Raw genomic sequence first — 20,372 nt, 5'->3', positions numbered from 1 at the left:
CTATACCGTTAGGATTGACGATAATAATTCCCTTCCGATAAGACAGACCCCATAAAGTCTCCATTATCAATCGCCGACTCTGTCTCCCCTTAATCCCTGTCCGTTTCGACTTCCATCTCTTCCGAAAGACTCGAGATATCTTCAGATCCCGTTCACTGTCTGTCATGGCTTCTCGACCAGGGCCCGCAGCTAGGGGTGGTGTGACCGGCCGCTTCGCGCAGTTTAAGTTAGTACTATTAGGTATGTATTACGGCTTTCGATATTTGCAGCATCGTATGCTAATTAGGACACAGGAGAATCTGCGGTCGGAAAGGTACCTAATTATTTTACCAGCAAGCCCATTTTAGGCAGCATCGTTTGCTAACTCTTCCAAAAAAAAAAACAGAGCTCCATAGTCTTGAGATTTGTGAAGGTAAATGGCTTCTTCATGTGCTCTATAAAATGCATTTGTCTAATTTCTACCTAGGATCAATTCGACTCGTATCGCGAATCCACCATCGGCGCTGCTTTCCTAACACAAACCATTTCCTTAGATGAGAACACTACCGTTAAGTTTGAGATCTGGGATACTGCTGGCCAGGAGCGGTACAAGTCCCTTGCGCCCATGTACTACCGTAATGCGAACTGCGCCGTCGTTGTCTATGATATCACCCAATCTGTACGCCCCCTAGAAACAAAGAAATAATGATTAGGTGGACTGACAATAAATATAGGCATCCCTCGATAAGGCAAAGGCTTGGGTAAAGGAATTGCAAAGACAAGCGAACGAGAACATTATCATTGCCCTTGCCGGAAACAAACTAGATTTAGTTAACGAACAACCCGATAAGCGAGCTGTCTCGACTGCTGATGCTGAGGCGTATGCAAACGAGGCAGGATTATTGTTCTTCGAAACTTCAGCCAAAACTGCGGAGAATGTCCGGGAACTATTTACTGCCATCGCGAAGAAGTTACCGCTCGACCAGGTCGGTCCCCGACATACCAGACCTGGACAGCGACCGGGAGGTGTTAGCTTGGCTCCGGAAGGTGCAAATACACAATCGGGAGGGCCTTGCGCATGTTAGAGGCAGTTCTTGGAGCTACTGGATACTATCGATACCTGGAACAGCAAATCCACTCGTAGCCTACTGATCTATGTGGTACTGGCCCACCTGTTCACTACTATGATTGGGTTTTCAAGCATTATGTTATTGATGTCATGCAAAGCTCGAGCAAGGGCACTCTATCAGGCTCTGCAGGACTGTTCAGGTCAAACTACTATCCAGACTCGACTTTAAATAGAGACTGGATGCATTTCAGAAGCATGAAGACAGGCGTGAGATACTCAAGTGTATATTTCATTGGGAGTTTCTTGGCAGGAGGGCATACATCGTTTTTTTAATACCTGGATTTTTTGTTAATCGAGTTCTCAAGGTACAGGCTTGGCTGCTGGATGCATTGCAGTCAGTCATGAGCTAGAGGTACGTATGCGTATGCGTGTGGTTTGAGACGAACTTAGGACTGAGACTGAACGTTGCCGGGCTACTACGTATATAGCTCGACGAATAATGCAATAGAGTAACATTTCTTCATGACGAGATGAGATATACTACTATATCAACTTTGATAAGATATTTGTACTGTGATTTGTATATGACGTAGATACCTATAATTTGTATGTACTATGTATAGTTTCTTGTAAAACTTGGGAGTGTGATGCTGTAATGCTGCATGTGGTGATGCTGGAAGGAATTAATGATTACATAATATTAATATTAAAAAATCGTACCTAGGTACCTATGTACATACCAGGTCCCACTAGACCGAGTACTTTGCGCTTGCCGGGATTGTCCTATGCCCAACTCAACTTACCTCGAAAACGACGTGCAGCTTAAAAAAAGCTTCCCGAGGTTTTTACATCATATAATCCCTCGCCAACCACAACAATCCTAGTCACAACGTAGTAACGGCAATCGCATTTTGAAGGCCCACTCGATGCCCTCATGTTGCGGATATCGTTGCGATCTGTCAGGGCCGTAGGCAGTAGGCCTGTTGCTGCTGCTATCGGCCATCAATGGCAGCCCGCGATCGCACGATCGGCTGGTGCAGCTGGGAGGGTATGAAGTCACCAAATATGGCATAACGCCGACATAACCTTTATAATACTCCAAGCTAACATCAATTGAAACCAGAGATACTATGCCGATAATAAGAAACCCTCAATAAACGATCCTACACCTGCGAAACTGCCTACTTCTGAGACCACCACTGCGGCGTCGAGCGACCCCCCCGCGCTGAAAACTGAATCTAGGATTGCTTCTTCAACAATCGACTCTAAGGAAATTCCCCAGACGCCCCCTCCACCTCCGCCTGTATCAGAATCTTTGATAGAAAAAGCCAGCCCTAAACCTACCCCGCCCCCGCCGGCGCCCGTGAGAAAGAAGAAGGGATTCTTCCGTCGATTGTATAATTATGTCGTGACTTTAATACTCCTAGGAGCCATAACCTTCGGTGGTGGAGTATGGTATTCACGCATAAGCGACAACTTCCACGACTTTTTCACCGAATATATACCATTTGGTGAACAAGCCGTGCTTTACTTTGAAGAGCTCGACTATAAGAAGAGATATCCCGGAGGTCTGACAATTGGTGGCCGGGGTAAAGATACCGGGGCTCAAGTTAAAATATCGCCGCAAAGTGGCGCATCTTGGAGAGTTGCAGACGCCGGCGAACCGGCAGGCAGACAGTCAAGTGCCATGCGGGATATTACTGCTAGTAAAAATGCTGCCGCTTCAAACCCTGAGAAGAAAAATGCCCCTGCCGAAGCGAAGCCTGCGGCAAAACCCGCCGAGCCAAAGGCTGCAGTTCCGGAGCCTACTCCATCTGTGGCTTCTAAGGTCGTAGAGAAAGCTGAAGCGCCGAAGAAGGAAACCGTCGGCTTCGTAGCCCCCGAAGTCGACGAGCCTTCTCGATTCCCCCCTCCTGCTCCCATTGACCCTCTAAAGGTCAATGACGCCGACGAGCCTGTAGTCCAGGACCTAGTCAAGATGCTTAACGATATCATCACTGTCGTTAACGCTGATAATGCCGATGACCGCTTTGCGTCCACTATCGGAAAGGCTAAGAACGAGCTCAACAAGGTGGGCTCCAAGATCCGTGAGCTAAAGGCCCAGGTTGAAAAAGATGCTGCCTCGCAAGTGGCGAGTAAAGTTAAGGACTTCGAGGGTGCAGCCATCGAGTTGGTTAGCCGTGTTGAGAAGGTTATGAATGCACAAGAGAAACAGTGGAGGGCAGAGTTTGAGGAAGAGATGCAACGCATCCAGGCTGCATATGACTCAAGAATCAAGACAGAAATAGAGCGGGAAAAGCAGATCAATGACGCGAAGCTTAACAACATGCTGCTCGAGCAGGCTGTCGATCTAAAACGCCAGTTCTTGCGGGAAGTCAAAAGCCGTGTCGAGGAAGAGCGAAATAGCAGACTCGGCAAGCTAGAACAATTAAATAACGCTGTCAGGGAACTGGAGCAGCTCACGACTGGATGGAACGATGTTGTCGACACGAACCTCAAGACCCAGCAGCTGCATGTCGCTGTCGAGGCTGTGCGCGCCAGTCTCAGTGACACTGAGCACCCACGACCTTTCGTTCGGGAGCTAGTCGCCCTGAAGGAGATCGCTACGGATGACTCAGTGGTCAACGCAGCCATCGGTTCGATCAACCCGTCAGCGTATCAACGTGGCATTGCTACACCTTCTCAACTGATCGACCGCTTCCGTCGCGTTGCGCTTGAGGTGAGGAAGGCTAGTTTACTACCGGATGATGCAGGCGTAGCTTCTCATGCATCAAGCTGGGTATTGAGCAAGGTCCTCTTCAAGAAGCAAGGCTTAGCAGCTGGTGACGATGTTGAGAGTATTCTCACCCGAACTCAGACGCTTCTTGAGGAGGGCGACCTGGATGCCGCAGCACGCGAGATGAACGGTCTACAAGGGTGGGCCAAGACGTTGAGCCGAGACTGGTTAGCGGAAGTTAGGAAGGTGCTCGAGGTGCAACAGGCATTAGAGGTAAGTTTTCTACATGTTATCAAGTAATTCGTGTATAGGTATACTAACAAACGGGAATTAGGTTATTTCTACCGAAGCTTGGTTACAGAGCTTGAGAGTAGAGTAAGCTGGGGGGACATAAGAGACGGAAGCATATCCTTTTCTTTCCTTTTACTTTGTCACCTGTCCCTTGTACATTCTACCTACTTACCTACCCAACCTACTTTGCCCTTGTCTCTAGAGGAAAGAAAATAAAGGGGGGACGGGAAGGGCGGCTGATTAGCCTGTGTATGAGATAATAACAAGAAATAGACGGCAGGTATATCCTGCTTTTGAACTGTTTCATGTCTTGCGGTGTATAAGTGTGTATGCTAAGAGTGACTTGATGGTTTTGTAAGTGGTCTAGATAGAACTATACTATAAACATGGGATATTTTGCATGCCGTTGTTAAATAAGAAGTACCGTTTACTAGCTTAGAGGGGTAGGATCTTTCGCATTTCTTGTGGTTTTTAAGATATAATCTTGTTCATGTTGAATACAATCAGTCAACCCTTATAGAGACTAGATACTACGTAAGCCACCTTAAAAGCTAAATGACCCTTTGTCTACTTTTGTATCGAGTCTATTGCTGTCGACGTTACATGTAGTCGTCACACACGAAGCCTTATAGTGTACGTAATGGATTAACATTGTAGTCTTGTGTGGTCTTATGGAAAAGGAGGTTGGAACTAAATCGCGAGCATTGTTAACTTCTCCAATATGATAAAGAAACGACTGAGGCTTTAAGACATATAATACCTATCTGATGAGACCGACGCTAGTGTTGACATATTGATATCAGTTTAGTAGTTAGTATGCGTGCATATACTACCCACTCAACTAAGCCAAAATTTAAGGGAAAATGGACTTGTTACGTAACTAGACGTATAACCAACCATATGTTAACCGGGCCTTCGATTGAATAATTCGTTAGGGATACGACCGGGTATATGTGGCCGCTCTTGTTCTATAATTTAGTGTTGCGGTGTAAGTTGTGGAGAGTCATATGCGTACCATATCCAATAGTAAAGTCTCTCAGGGTCTACAATGACGGCTTTGGTAGATTAAAGATATTCGGTTTTATATTAGATCTAGACCAATCGTATTATTTATACATGTTATGTTACGGCTTTATTATAGTCATTCTAATGATTAACCCTGGAGACACGTGCCAAGCTACTGTACGCCCCGTTGGCGCATAGCTGGCGGCAGGCAACTTATTCGAGGCGTATTTGAGTATAGGTAAGGCTGATGTATCCAGAATAGCAATACCCGAGATATTGGCAAGGATCTGCACTACTAGGGCTTATCCTTTGTATGTCACTTCGTATGTGTAACCCCATTTCTATCTCTTACATCGTATTTAATAGACATGATATCTACCATATGTTGACCTCCTGAACTTTATTAAGTTTGTATCAATATAAAACATTTTGATAAGAGCTACAATGGGTATTCTTAACCAGCTTACCCCTGAGTTGGAGGAGGTCGACGTTATCGTCGTAGGAGGCATGGCTAATATTATCCTTGGTAGCCTGAGGGCATAAAAGTCATCTATAAACTAACCGCTCACAGGAGGAACCGCTGGTTGCATTGTTGCTTCGAGGCTTAGCGATGCTGACCGTGACCTGTCGGTTTTGGTGATCGAAAGTGGACAGAATAACTATAATGTGCCCACGATCATCCACCCGATTCTCTTCATGGGCAATTTGGCGCCTACTAGCACGGCAACATTATTTTACCAGGCCGGCAAAGAGGAAAAGGTAGGTAACAGGCAACTGGTTGTGCCAGCCGGCGGCATCCTCGGCGGTGGCTCATCTATAAATTTTATGATGTACAGCCGGGCGCAGCGATCAGACTTTGACTCTTGGAATATGCCTGGCTGGTCTGCAGATGAGATGATACCGTATCTAAAGAAGGTATCTAACAACATAGTATAGTTGTTGTAAATCTTAGCTGATGGGCTTCATAGCTCGAGACGTATCACGGTCCCGGCTCTAAAGATACTCACGGAGAAGATGGACCAGTACAGATCTCAGGCGGCACATACCGTGCTATTACATCCGAGAATAATTTCATCGAGGCTGCTGCAAAGATTGGCTGGCCTGAGATTGAAGACTTTCAAAACCTGGATTCCATCAACGGTACCCAACGGGCTGCACGTTTCATTTCACCAGATGGTAAACGCCAGGATTCTGCCCATGCATATCTGCATCCTCGACTTCAAGACGGCAAGCATCCGAATCTAAATGTCCTGGTGGAGTCTCAGGTCATACGAGTTATTATCGATGACAACAGAAATGCTATTGGGGTTGAGTACCGACCCAATCCTAAATTCCAGAACGATACCTCGGTCCGGAGCATCCGTGCCCGCAAGATGGTGATTATATCGAGCGGCACTATGGGAACTCCCTCCATACTGGAGAGATCTGGCATAGGTAGTCCGGAAATCCTGAACCGAGTTGGTATCCCGGTCATATCTGATCTTCCTGGAGTTGGCAACAATTACCAAGACCACCATCTGCTCGCATACCCATATAGGACAAGCTTGGCACCGGAAGAGACAGCCGACGCAATCATACGGGGTACTCTCAGCGTCGAAGAACTTGTTAAAACCAAGGATCCCAGAGCTGGCTGGAATGCTCAGGATGTCACTTGTAAGATCCGACCAACAGATGCGGAGGTCGCAGAACTTGGCCCTGAGTTTCAAACGGCATGGGAACGAGACTTTAAGGCTAAGCCAGACAAGCCACTAGCATTAATGGCTCTCGTCAGCGGGTAAGAAATCGGCCTCGCCTACCAGAGATGCATATGCTGATTATAAGCAGATTCTCTGGTGATCCGAGTAGCGTACCAGTAGGGCAGTACACTTCTCTGACAGCATTTACTGTATATCCGTATTCTCGTGGCCACGTACATATTACGGGCATAAGTGTAGATGACCCAGTAGACTTCAAGACTGGATTCTTTACTGATGCTCATGACATCGATATTAAAAAGCACATCTGGATTTATAAAAAGCAAAGGGAAATATTGCGTCGAATGGATATGTATCGGGGCGAGGTAGCTACTGCACACCCCCAATTCGCCCCCGACTCCAATGCAGCATGCACCGAGTTGAGTAACAATCCTCTCGCTAACGTAGGATTGATCGAATATAACGCAGAGGACAACGCAGTCATCGAGAAATGGTTGCGTAAAAACATAGGTACCACTTGGCACTCTCTAGGTACATGTAAGATGGCACCTATTGAGGCAGGAGGCGTTGTAAACGAGAACCTGAGCGTTTATAGAGTCAATAGGCTAAAGCTTGTAGACTTAAGTATTCCACCATGTAACGTAGCTGCCAATACGGCAAACACAGCCTTTGCGATAGGCGAGAAAGCAGCCGATATATTTATTAGGGAGCTTGGCCTTAGTGATAGAGATACTCGACAAGAATGTGGCAATCGAGAGGGGCGGCAATAGTTGAGCAGAAAGACGTCAATCGTTTAGCAAATTACGCTCAACATTATATCTCGCATAACTTTGTCGTTCCTTGATAGAAATTTCTCATTTCTTTTAAGAGAATTTATTTTAATTATTTCTCGCTGTGGTTGTTAAGAAACACGTTTATGAAAAAGGTGATGTCGCTTAAACCCTGAAATCCGCACTTTTAATAACGTCTAGTAATCATCTCCACATTAATGAGGCGTAAATACCTATGTATTGGATAAATTAACTAGGTAGGTATTTTCGGGCACTTCGGGCAGCCCTGGGATCTGCTTCTGCGCCTTGCCACTTCGGGTATTGAAAAAACACCAATTATAATAACTCGTATTATATATAACTCAATCAACAGAATTACTGTTATTGTATATAAAACAAGGTGTATGAACTATATTTTCTTGTCGCCCAGTCAACTTAGTACGACAAACCTCTTTCTCAAACATTAGAACCTTCTGATATGTCTTCCAGCCTGGCTGAAGTATGGTATGGTGATTCTATTTGACTGAAGTTTTACTGCATACGTAGAAATATAATTCTTGATGTATGCATCAGACTTTTGTAATCAGCCTAACTATGTACCTTTGACACAATCGATTATACCTATTACGAAGGCAATTAGTGATATAATGAGCTTGCCACGAGGGGTTGCTTACATTCGGATTCTATAATAATTACCCCCTACTCCCCTATCTATTCACTACGCCTAATTACTTATTTCCCCTTACGTTCCACGGCCTCGAGTAAACTGCTCATTCTAAACCATATACATGGATTCCTATATAGATTGTAGAAATCGTGACGTCGAAGCATCCCTTCCAGCGAGTAGAATGCCAAGGCCATTACAAGAGATTATCCGTATCCCCAAAGATGATGCCCTCCTACGACAGCAAATCCAGCAGATTGACGGGGATAAAGTACAAAGAGTTGCTATATTAAGCTTTCGGGGACTACAGCTTTATCGCATTGCAAAACTGCAAGCGGAGCTTGTGAAGAAACAGAATACTATGATGAATCCTAAGAATGAAGAGTTTGAGGTTCAGTCAGATACGGAAGATGATCAGAAAGAGGGGAAGCAGATAGATGAACTGGTCCAGAGATATGGTGAGCTGAAAATGATACTATGCAGAGACTTGGAAGTCACTTGGCTCATTCTCTAGCTGCTAACGATATCTAGCGGATGCTGTTCGGAACTACGAGACGTTATCGCAAACCATCGAGTTTGATGAGAACCTCTCGTATGAATTCCTTGGCGGAATGCAGGAATTTAAGGTGATAAAGAGAACAAACAATACTACCTGGAAAATTCCATCGTGGCTAAATGGGTATAGCGGTCAACCTAGTACTATATTACGATATTCGGTTGGACCCCTAGGATTCCGCGAGCTTGATAAGGGGAGGATGTTCCAAAGGCGAATTCTAGAAAGAATTAGATCACGACTTCATATGGCTATCTTTGGGGGCACAGCTCTGATTGCACCGGTGATATTTATGACTCTTAAGCCGACGATTGCCGGGAATCTGGCTGCGGCATCGATATCTACGGCGATATTTGCGATTATCATGGTGGTATTTGCAACTGACGCAAGTGGAAAGGATGTGCTAGCTTCTACAGCAGCGTATGCGGCAGTTATGGTTGTTTTTGTAGGGACTAGTTTACAAGCACTTTTGTGAGGATATGAGTAAAAGGTGAAAAATGAACTGTCAAATAAGCTAATGATATGGTTACTTCATAAAATACATTAGATATTAGGTATTATAGTTCGTATCTAATTTAAAAAAGAAATATTTACAAAACAAAGATAATTAACACTTAAACACTAACTTACTTCTAACGGGGTTATAGTATTAAACTACATAGGTACTATGGTTCTCGCTTGTCCCTCTTTATCTTGGATAAAGTTGTTTTCTGTCTGCGTGATGACACCCCCATCTATCTGGCCGATTGTGCTCGCAATGTTGGGCTCCGATCCAGGAATTGTCTCCATGTGATGTTTGGAAATGGAGTTATACGCAACAGCTCGCCGATGCCTATCTGTTCCTCTTCATGTTCCTCATATGCTCAAATAGGAATTATGTCTCCTTTAGTTTCTTCAATACGTACCCCTTTAATATTTTTATAAGCCAAAGCATGTTAGCTGTTTCATTGGGTGATTAATGTATTAAAACTTAAAAGTGGCATGGTAACGTACACTTATGACAATGCAGCATTCACTTCACCAATTTAGTCTTGAACGATACTTCAATACATCACTTATTCCTGCCTACAATACATTCTAAAACGTATGAACAGAATGTATCGTTCGAAATTCCCCTATTCAGTAAGAATAGGCCGTTGATAGCAACAGGCGCAGCGAGCGAGAAACTGCATGCATATGCAGTAATTCAAAAGGAGGGTGAATGGTACGCTTTGGGAAAAGGGATGTCGAGGTTGAGAAGCAGGCTCTGAAACAATTTAAAGTCAGCTGAATAGTATCGAAGAGCTATAGTAATATATGGCGTAAATCACCCATTTCCCTATTAGTGTCTCTGGATCACCTGGGTAGCGTTGCAAGGGTATATAAGTACTAATGAATGTCTTTATGAATATCTCCAATTAAGTCTCTTCACAATCTCTCTATATTCTAACAAATATAGAGTAAAATATCAACATATACAATACAACCACTCATGTTTTGAGCGTATATTTCCGTGATCACCAACATGAACCCAACTGAACGAATCAAAGCCCTGCAGCCGGCATGGGCCTTCGGTATAGGTGACCTCAAAAGAATTTGGGATGATTGTCACTTCAAATATGTGGTAGGAGATCATCAATTAACAGATGATGACATCTGCTTTATAACAGAGCACCTGATACGGACCATTTCGTTGTTGTCTTTTATTCGCAGTCCGTCGGATAAAACGCGTGACAATGTTTTTAAATGGGTCAAAGGGAGGAAGGAGATCGACAAGAAACTTTCGACAGTTACAGATGACGATGAAGACCTAGCCTGGCTCAGTGACGAAGATATCATGAACCCATTCATGGCCCTACGCGCGCATTTCACTGCTCCCATTCTTAAAGCAGGTACAGACATAACGTTGGAAAGAAACCAGAGGATGCCATATCATGAAGATGATGGGAAAACGGATGTGGCTGCCTATGATATAGCTAATGGACATCTTATACAGAGTGGCGTAGTAGGTTTTGAGTCCTTATACTGAATTGTAGAAGAAAATTAACTTAAAATACCTAGGTACTAAATCCTGCAGAAACAAGAGTTCGGGTTTGGAGAAAAAGGCTGCGTATCCCAGAGGCTCAAACAGAGATCGACATACTCAAAAAACTACGAAGTGCCCTGGATAAGGAGACCACCGAAATTCAAATTTCAACTTGCATTTGCATGGTAAAATCCAGCGATAATGAACATATACAATCCCTATCACTGGATGCACAGCTCGGAGATTTGGATCGCATACTACTTGATACTGTGCCTGGAGATTGTTCTCTCATGAGGGACTGCTTGGTTCAAATAACGGGGGTTGCTGGTGCGATTGAATTTTTGCATCGAATGTCGGAATCAAATGATCCGACAATGAATGGCATGACCTATTGCCATCTTGACCTGAAACCCCAAAATATCATAGGATTTAGAGGTGGAGAATCACCTTATCCTGTTGGGATTTGGAAAGTTATAGATTTTGGTATCTCAAAAGTCAGGAGAGCAAGAACCTTCTTGTGGGCCCCCGAGCAACGCGTAACACACACAGTATCTACAACGACGAAGCAGCTAGGAGGGACATATCAACCACCTGAAGTTAATGACCAGAATGAGCAGCACATGGGACGCAGGAGTGATATATGGTCCTTAGGTTGCATATTTACTGAGGTGCTCGCCGCCAACCTCGGGAAAATGCAGGAGTTGCGGGCCGATTTGATAGCATGTCACACCGAAAATGACGGTCTCCCACAGAACAATCCATATTTCTTCTATAAGAAAAGCCAACGTTCGAACTGTTTACCCCTTGGCTCGACCTTTGAACTGAATAGAGTTTTCGTTCGCAAGTTGAATGAGATTCCTAACGATGCTATAGAAACGCATCGCGCCGTCTTGTTGCAATGCAAGGATCTGATTGAAAAAATGGTAGTCATCAAGCGAATCAAAAGAATGAAGTCTGGACCGGTATTGGAGAAGCTGAATGGAATAGTAGGAACCTCGACAAACTTCTAGGGATAGTCCCCTACGAAGAGCTCGAAAGGAATTCGCTTTTATGGAAATGGCAAAGATTTCATATAATATTATGTCCGGGTAGATACATTATTTCCTAGATATATTTAGTGAATAGCAATATATAAATTCACTGACAACCACATCAACTATTCCAACACATCTAATAGTATTTAATCAGAGCATTTTAGCTACTTTATTCAGTAATATCATTAGATTAGGTATACACATAATATTATATTTCCTTAGCCCTAAAGGGAGTTGGATCGTTATTTCGGGGTGTTGACGAGAGACGTAGTAAGTGAGAACACCAGGCAATAAAAGGGGGTGGATGGCTTACCTAAGATTGATTTTGCGGCTGATTTTTCTGCGGCTGTTCGTATCTCCCGAAGTGCTGACTTGCATCAGGTATTACGTACGTTATGTAGTAGTATTTACACGCTTATCCACCTTACTCTTTGGGAATGATATAGGAGATTCCACCAATTAACTTCAAATGACTCTAGTGTCCCGAGAGATAAGGGTGCATTGATAAACGCCCGAGTTGTCCGAATTTTGCGCGGGTGAGGTTCTGGAATCGCAACGGGAAAAGAAAAAAAGAATTCCCAAAGGGATCGACCTTATATGATGAGTACATATATGCACAAGGTAACCTGAATAGGAAGACAAATCCGAATGCGCCTTAGTTGCGGCTCACTTTCAACAGCCACATATTTATTTAGAGAAATAAAGTATCTTAATAAGGGTACCTCCTATGTAAGTGCCGACTGAGTGGAACCGTTTTAGAGCGGTACGGAAAACAACCAAATAAAAAACGTAAAAGTCTGTAAAATTAGGTAAAATGTTGCCTTCTACGTAAGAACGTGACTTTGAGGAACTTAAGGCTATCATATCGTACTAGGTACTTTATGAAGTCGTAGCAGATGCTCGTATCAATTTGGTCCCGTTGCTAATACTAACTGGCTAATGGCTTTCTGTTCAACGTCTATTCAACGCCTATCCATAACGTGCTTACTCAAACCTTTACCTCTCATTCTCTTTCCTCTCAACATCACCACAACTACCCGGCGCCTCTCCTCAACTATGGCGCGGACATACGAGGCGGCGCTCGCGCACCTTGACTCCATCCAGTCAAACCGCGCCGTCACATCCCTGTTCACCCCTCCCGTCTCCGCATCATCTCCCGCCCCCTCCGCCAAGGACCTCAATGCCCTTGCCATCCCCGAGATGCTTTCCTGGCTAGGCCGGGCGGGGCTAACACAGGACGATCTCGCCCGGCTCCGCTGCGTCCACGTCGCCGGGACTAAAGGAAAAGGCTCTGTGTGCGCGTACCTAACCTCCATCCTGACGCGGGAGCCTCTCGCTGGTAGGGTTGGCACGTACACGTCGCCGCACCTGGTCTCTGTGCGTGAGCGCATCCAGCTTGATGGGCGGCCGATTAGTCGGGAGTTGTTTGCGAGGTATTTCTTCGAGGTGTGGGATGCGCTTACTAATACCGCGCGGGATGAGGCAGTGCACTCGGGGAAGGATATCTCGATTGCAGAGCTCGAGGGTCCGGCTACAAAGCCTTTCTATTTCCGGTTCTTAACAATTCTAGCCTTTCATGCGTTCTTGCGGGAGGGAGTTAAGAGCGCAGTAGTGGAGTGCGGCATTGGTGGCGAGTACGACTCTACGAACGTGTTGCCGGCTGAGGCCGTGACCGCTTCGGTGATTTCGCAGCTGGGCATCGATCACGTGGGTATGCTCGGTGGCACACTACCGGAGATTGCGTGGAACAAAGCGGGCGTGATGAAGCCAGGACGGAAATGCTTCACTCGGAAACTGCTGTCCGGAGAGGGCGAAGAGACTATGCGTGTGTTACGCGAACGAGCTACGGAGAAGAGCGCCACGTTAGTGGGTGTAGAAGACCAAGAAGTTGAGAAATGGGGAGGTATCCGAGGAGCTGAAGCAAGTAGCCTTGAAGGCGAGTTCCAGAAGTACAACCAGGCGTTAGCAGCGAAGGCTGCAGCCGAGCATCTAAGGGTTCTGGATGGAAACCCAGATACCTCACCAGAGGAGAAGTTGACAGCTCTAACTGAACGCTTCTCCGATGGTTTACGGTTAGCAAGACTCCAAGGACGTTCTGAAACAAGAGAATACGGTGACTTCACATGGCTTATCGACGGAGCACACACCGCTGAAAGCCTGGAGGAAGTAGCCAAGTGGTTTTCGGGGAAACGCAAAGCTTTAGCTGGTGACGCGAAAGTGGTCTTGCTATTCAACCAGCAAGAACGCGATGTAGCAAGTCTTCTAAACAGTCTGCACAGGGGAATTGAAAAAGAGTCAGGGGTTCCCGAGGGCACTATCTTCGACTACGCCATATTCACTCGGAACGATCTACAACGTAGAACAGCCGAGGAGTCCGAGCGGGACTTAGCTGTCCAGCAAGCTGCCGCAGATGCCATGGAGAAGCTGTCTCCACGGACGGAGACTGCTGTCGTAGAAAGCGTTGATGAAGCAGTCGGGAAGATAAAAGCTACAGAACTTTGTGACGGCCTCAAAGTCGTTGTTCTGGCTACCGGGAGCTTCCATCTTGTGGGCGCCTTGCTTAGGACATTAGAACCAGATTTAGAGTTATGAATCACTCATCTAGGCAGGTAAGCTTGATACGTAGGTAGGTAGGTAAGACAGGTTCTGGTGACTTGGACATAATGAAAACGGAGTTTAAGAGGCAATAGATTATGGGTCTCAGGACTAAATCGTAGACGCCGTAACAGCTGTACTTTCAACAATAGGCCATAAATATACATTTTCAGAATTTCAGTTGCTTAAATCTTCGATGTTGCTCAAATAGTTATAACTAGCCGATATAATACTCAATGAAACCTTTGTATGATTCTCCTCTATACGGGTTGAGCCGCCGTAGATCCCGATCTATTTTTCTAGGGTATACCCATCTCTCGTTGAAACTAGAGCCCTTTTACATAACCAACCCATATAGAAAATCGACCGTTGCCGGTCACAAGGCATCAGCGCCTTCTAATATGCCCAAAGCACCGCCCACCAGATGCAAACTACCTGTAATGAAAGCTTGTATTGTTTCATTTTCGCCTAAGGGTGTCTTGCTGAGATCCCGGACATAATCGATCGCCTCTTCTATCGTCGGCACGACAGTTATCTTTGCCGTCGGGTCTAATAAGGACCATTTCTCCGCAAAGGCGCGCTGCGCTGTTAGAGCTTTGATGGCTACGGGGTCATATTGGTGGTTCACAAAGTCCCGCTTATATCCAGTGCTAGCGTAAGTTACGTTTGTGCAAAAGACGACGTGCTCGAACGTCCCTTGCCCCTGGGCTCTGAGAGCAGAGACTATGCCCTCGAGGAAGTGGATGGCTTCGTCACGTCCTTGCTGGTTGAAAATCAAGGCTTTCGGGCCAGTTCGCTTCGCGCACTCACCTGCAAACCATCTTGTCGCCATCTTGAGACTATCTACGGTATGTGCTCCGTCAACATGCCAGATGATTGGCCCCTCGGCCTTGACTTCGCATCTACCCCTCCATACAACTTTTTCAAGACCGTCAACGAATTCTTTACTTAAAGCCGACGAATTTGGTGTGAAGTTAGGGTCGATTTTTTGCAATGCGGCTTCCGCTAGGGCGACTCCCAAGCTGGCATTCTTTTTCTGGAATAGCGCATCTGGTCGGACTTTAACGTCCTTCAGTCTGGGGTCGACATCCAAAACCTTCAGCGGCACGCCTTTTTCTTTGGCTCTTTCCTGAAGTACGATGGAGGCTTCGGGTACTTGCTCAATAGTGAAAGCAGCACTGCCCGGCTTCATGATACCGGCCTTATGCCAAGCAATCTTCTCTATCGTTTCCCCGAGTGCAAAGACGTGATCTATACCCAGAGTGCTAATACCAGATGCCAAAGGGTGTGCTACGATGTTCGTCGCATCGAACTCGCCACCAATACCTGTCTCATATACAGCAACATCAATATTCTCTTGGAGGAATAAATGATAGCTCATTAGTGTTAAATAACGGGAATAGACCGGTCTCGTAGGCATGGGGATGTCAAGCCTCTGGTCTATTACCCTCTGGCCATCGCGTTCTTCAGCTTCCCCAAGCTTGTCCCATACCTCGAAAAAGTAATGAGCGAAGACGTCCTCGCTGACAGGAACGTCGTTGATCCTAATTCGTTCGCGCACAGCAATCAAGTGTGGACTCGTAAATAAGCCAATCCTACGAGGTACTGTATGTGCTCGCTGATAGTGCAAGAGGATGGATGCTGCAAATGCGCACGTACTTCCTTTGCCCTTAGTACCCGCGACGTGCAGAACATTCAACCGGTCGAGGTCGGAGGAAGTGTAGCCAATGCGTCGCAAGTACTCATGCATTTCGGCGATGGAGGCGGCATCTGGGCGGATGCCAGCCTTGCGGCGGGCCTCGACGATAGCATACGGAGTTTGAAGGGAATTCAGCGCATCGATAGCGTCCTGAGGGAATATATGGTCAGCTTTCATCCGTATCCCCACGGGGTTGGACTAGGGTATGGGCTAGTTACGTTGTATGTTCTACCACCTTGTGTAGCCATTGTGCGGCAATAAATCGATATCGCACTCTTTCTTATATGTGGAGAGAAAGAGTATAGACTAATGCGTCGGAACACATAATGCATTCCTAGAGACCTAGGTCTGCACCTGGTCTTTAGTAGGTAAGCTTCTGTATTCCTGCTGTATCCGTATGCCGTATGACAGAGATGACGAAAATTAGATAAAAAGAGGGTCAGCAGCGATATCGCCTACGAACTCCCCCAATTCTTACCCCACCTTCTCCAAATTACACAATAGTTACATTGCACAGGTAAACTCTATGTTAGTTCATGTGGTTGGATCAAACCTCCATAGAAAGTATATTTAACAATCTAAATAGGAATCTTAATATCAAATAGGTATAACCTTTGATGAAACTACCTGCCTTTTTATAAGATCCTTGAATTTTAGAGAAGAGATTGTTTGTTTTTTCTATTATATTCAGACTGCTATTAAGGTAGAGTTGAGAAGGCATGTAAGTAGTAACTTAGAGATTGAAAATACTACCCGGGTTGACCAGTTAAGTCTCATCACAACTTTGTTACCTTCAGGATATCTCCAATAGACAAGTACCTAAGTAATTCGAGAAGAGAAAAATAACTTGCCTAATAACAAGTAAGATATTGCTCTAAATAACCCCTATAGTTTAGATTAGTGCCTATATGTACATACTATTAGGTAATGTCGTTGCTATGAGAAATTGGCTCTCAAACAGATAACCTAGGCAAGTGCAAAGTACAACAGTCGAAGTTGCACTTTCTAAATAAATCATTATGCACCACACCTGGAAACTGCGAAGCAATTTGGGATCTATTTGTTAGGTACTTCCTAGAGTTACTTTTCAAACATAATGTTAGGAAGGCACTTCCTTCTAATTTGTTACAGGTAAACATTAGGTACCTAAACAAACTTTATAAAACAGAGGAGAGGTCATAAGAATTCAATCTCTTTTCCAACCAACCTTTTTCTCCTCTGTATTTCATTTCTCTTCCACATCCTTAAATTCAACAGCCTCTCCAAACTCCAACTTCTACAACTACTTAGTAGCTAATACAACTATTCAATTAACACTTCATCTACATATACGACAGCATTTATTCAAATCCTAAAACGCCGTCGTGGGCGTCTTGAGCGCTTAGTAAAGTCTAGTTTTATCTCAAACTCTACAGTCACGATGGAGCCTGATGATACGAACACGGCATTGTTTCGCGCAGAGAACTATAAACCTATCTGAAGCAATGTCAGGACAGCTGTCTCGAAGTAGCTCCTATTACGCATCTTAGCACCTACACTGTGCGTTGGCGCCAATCTATAATGAGCCTTTTCAATGAAGCGATCTACTTAAGCTAGTAGACCTTCTATCTTAGGAATACAACTTCGTTCAGATCATAGACATGGCCTTACAAGGCAACTACCTAACCGCAAACAATAATACGAGTTGTTGTCAATCAACATGTACGATACCCAGGCAATAATCTTTTAACGGCCAACAACTCCTCAGGAAAAGGGAAATCACGAATGCCACTACTGATTATTTCGAACGTTTACTGAAAAATTCACTACGCGAACAACTGTACGAGCGAAGGAAGACTGTTAAATAAACTGTCCAACCTGTTCATTCATACGACGACCGTTGCACCTTAAATCATTCTTCCTGGTGTCTATTATCCCGCTCGTATTCTACATTCGCCTACTTCGCAACGATCTATGCTTCTATCTCCAAGCAGTTTTGGCATAGCTAAACTTGGCATGAACGGGGAGCTCTCAAAGTTAAAAGGGCTTACAATCTAATAACATAAGCATACGCTGTTTAATACATTTGCAACCACTGCCTGGCTTTCCCCATACAGCGTCGGTAGCGACAGACATAATAGGAGCACTTATGGGCGTGTATAGTCCACGGCTTTAATGTAGCCTCATTCGCCCTTTATCCCCAGTAGCGCTTGATAGAGCCCGGAGCCCTTCGGTACAGGGGAGAAATTGACAACATCGACGGCACTAGCGGTTCTCGTAGCCACGATAGACTCCAGTTAGAGTTCGGTCACATTCTCACAGGTTTGGAAGGATCCCTATGCTGGGGACTCCGACAAAATTTTGAGGCCAATTCGGATTTAAACTGCTGTGAATAGCGTGGTTGATGATCTAGAGAAGTTCCCCGGATATGCGTAAGAAACGATTGTTATAGACCAGCTCAGTCTATCTCACCATTGAAGGAGCGCGAGGCACGGATGTCTTCATTAAGCTGTGCGATATCCTCAAGCAAGACACGTCTCGGGAGAAGTCGCAAGAGATACGCAGAGAGCTAAAATATTTATGAGCACGTACAAGCAGCCGGTGGTGCAGTAGACATGGAGACACTACGCCGTCTATTTACGAGTACCGCAAGTCCTAGATGCGGATGAAGTTTTATATTATTCATTGTTAAGATACCTCGAGATGACACAAGCTTGATGTTATCATGTATGTGATCCGATCCATGTGCGTCTATCACGGGCTCTGCCTTGGTATTCAGCCATCTCTAGTGCCTTGGATGTGTGTCAGGGTATTCAGTGTAAAAATCAGATACCGACAGGAAGATAGCTTTTCTTCTTCCAAACATTCATGGTTATGGGAGAAATCTTTATCATAGTGACGGAGTATGTGGTTAGAAAGTAGCCACTTCATAATATATTGTGTTATGGATAATTGGCATGTTCATGTTTAGAATACAAATATGTAACGTTGAATATCGACGATATATGAAAATTAGATGGGTAGAATGCTTCTTAATGACATTTTCAGCGTGTTATAAATTTCGTTCTATCAGGATTATGGTAGTTGTGGGAGATTGCGTCGAGTGTTACCTCTCTTAGTATGAGTGTATTTTTGATAGGCTTGATTAAACCCTATGCACCCTAATTGATTTGCTTAGCTATGCTAGAAGCTGTCATACATTATATGATATGGCCAATGACCTAAGAACCAGGTGAGAAACGTGGCTCTTAGTATATTATAGTCATTACCGTAGGGCGCTTCGGAGAGGCCAAATTAGCCCACCCGATACTACTTACCGTAGAGAGCGAGGTAACATCCGAAATTATATGCATATCAAAGCTTATGAATAGCGGAAGACTCGTAAATCACGCCCGAGGCTTTTGCATAGCGTTCAAGATGCTCTCCCAGACCCATGGGGCGCGCGTCGCGGTGTTACCCTGGGCGTTGAAATCGCCCACAGCGCGGAACCGGTACCACTTCCTCGCGGCATTCTCAGCAGCAGTGTCCCGGGCGAGGTTAACGATACCGAACCTTCGGGACACAGGGCGCAGGTCCGACAGCTTGACGCGGCTCACGCGCGGCTTGGCGATGAAGCTCATGGTCGTGATGTCGAGCTCCGTGTTTGCGGGGATCGCACGTGCGAAGCGCCGCAGCATGTCCTCCGACTGCCGCGCTACGGGCGGTAGGCGCATGTGGATGAAGGACACGAAGGGGGAGGTGGTGTATGCTACGAAGACTAGGGGGATGATGGCGGAGAGGGTTGCTGTGGTTTGGGGTTAGTAAGGTATGGACGGGATTGAACGGGCATTGGGTAATAAGGGGGCATACTGCGGAGCACGGTGGGCGATAAGCCTTCCCGGTCGAAGTACGCTGGGGTCACGACGAAGCTGAAGAAGGCGAAGATGAAGAGTGTTGAGATCTTCAGGCAGGCTAGGAAGGTTATCCGGCCTGTGCCGGCGTGGTACACGCAGAGGTTCTCTGGGAAAGCTATGGAGTAGTTAGTACATTAGAAAACAGTCTAATATAGAGAGACTGACCGAATCTGGGTGTTGGCGGTTTGGGACTAGCCGTGGCGTTTGCTTTAGCTGCCCTCGTCGTGTTTGTTGCAGTCGTCTCCAATCTCATACCCAGGATCCGAAAATTCTGCCTTACGGGCGAAAGATTACGGGGGGCTACATTTTGGAAGTTGGTAGTACTGCATCTCAATGGAATCCGTTGAGCCCTTCTTATGGCTCCGAGGATTAACATGATTGAGAGGCTTCGATGTGAAGCTGCTCTTATAGCTCTTGGTGGTGTCT

At 45.4% G+C, this 20,372-nt stretch overlaps 6 protein-coding genes across 7 annotated transcripts; 4 read left to right on the top strand and 2 right to left on the bottom strand.

Annotated features, from left to right (window-relative positions):
• Positions 1-164: 164 nt before the first annotated feature.
• GL218_06229 (GTP-binding protein ypt5) lies at positions 165-1,064 on the top strand (the record flags this gene model as incomplete). 2 transcript variants are annotated; one of them, XM_033582933.1, is made up of 5 exons in its annotated part: positions 165-240; positions 294-313; positions 386-412; positions 467-658; positions 714-1,064. In XM_033582933.1, 5 exons carry the CDS (start codon positions 165-167, stop codon positions 1,062-1,064), a joined length of 666 nt encoding a protein of 221 aa, XP_033433848.1. The 2 variants fall into 2 exon arrangements, with proteins under 2 accessions (XP_033433848.1, XP_033433847.1); XM_033582934.1 differs by lacking the exon at positions 386-412.
• Positions 1,065-1,982: 918 nt separating this feature from the next.
• Positions 1,983-4,143, top strand: GL218_06228 (MICOS complex subunit mic60; the record flags this gene model as incomplete). The annotated part of the gene is made up of 3 exons (XM_033582932.1): positions 1,983-2,096; positions 2,172-4,037; positions 4,099-4,143. The coding sequence occupies 3 exons, from the start codon at positions 1,983-1,985 to the stop codon at positions 4,141-4,143; spliced, it is 2,025 nt and encodes a 674-aa protein (XP_033433846.1).
• Positions 4,144-5,504: 1,361 nt separating this feature from the next.
• GL218_06227 (Alcohol oxidase) lies at positions 5,505-7,524 on the top strand (the record flags this gene model as incomplete). Its single annotated transcript, XM_033582931.1, has 4 exons — positions 5,505-5,586; positions 5,632-5,975; positions 6,029-6,834; positions 6,885-7,524. The coding sequence occupies 4 exons, from the start codon at positions 5,505-5,507 to the stop codon at positions 7,522-7,524; spliced, it is 1,872 nt and encodes a 623-aa protein (XP_033433855.1).
• Positions 7,525-12,836: 5,312 nt separating this feature from the next.
• Positions 12,837-14,372, top strand: GL218_06226 (Folylpolyglutamate synthase; the record flags this gene model as incomplete). The annotated part of the gene is made up of 1 exon (XM_033582930.1): positions 12,837-14,372. The coding sequence occupies one exon, from the start codon at positions 12,837-12,839 to the stop codon at positions 14,370-14,372; it is 1,536 nt and encodes a 511-aa protein (XP_033433854.1).
• A 379-nt stretch (positions 14,373-14,751) lies between these two features.
• GL218_06225 (Folylpolyglutamate synthase) lies at positions 14,752-16,322 on the bottom strand (the record flags this gene model as incomplete). Its single annotated transcript, XM_033582929.1, has 2 exons — positions 14,752-16,224; positions 16,293-16,322. The coding sequence occupies 2 exons, from the start codon at positions 16,320-16,322 to the stop codon at positions 14,752-14,754; spliced, it is 1,503 nt and encodes a 500-aa protein (XP_033433857.1).
• Positions 16,323-19,439: 3,117 nt separating this feature from the next.
• GL218_06224 (uncharacterized protein) lies at positions 19,440-20,322 on the bottom strand (the record flags this gene model as incomplete). The annotated part of the gene is made up of 3 exons (XM_033582928.1): positions 19,440-19,837; positions 19,903-20,061; positions 20,112-20,322. 3 exons carry the CDS (start codon positions 20,320-20,322, stop codon positions 19,440-19,442), a joined length of 768 nt encoding a protein of 255 aa, XP_033433856.1.
• Positions 20,323-20,372: the final 50 nt, after the last annotated feature.

The sequence above is a fragment of the Daldinia childiae genome (genome assembly GCF_008694065.1).
Source record: "Daldinia childiae strain JS-1345 chromosome Unknown Scaffold6, whole genome shotgun sequence".
Taxonomy (NCBI): Eukaryota; Fungi; Ascomycota; class Sordariomycetes; order Xylariales; family Hypoxylaceae; genus Daldinia; species Daldinia childiae.
Note: the sequence above shows the minus strand (reverse complement) of the source record. Positions and strands in the feature narration are given on the sequence as shown.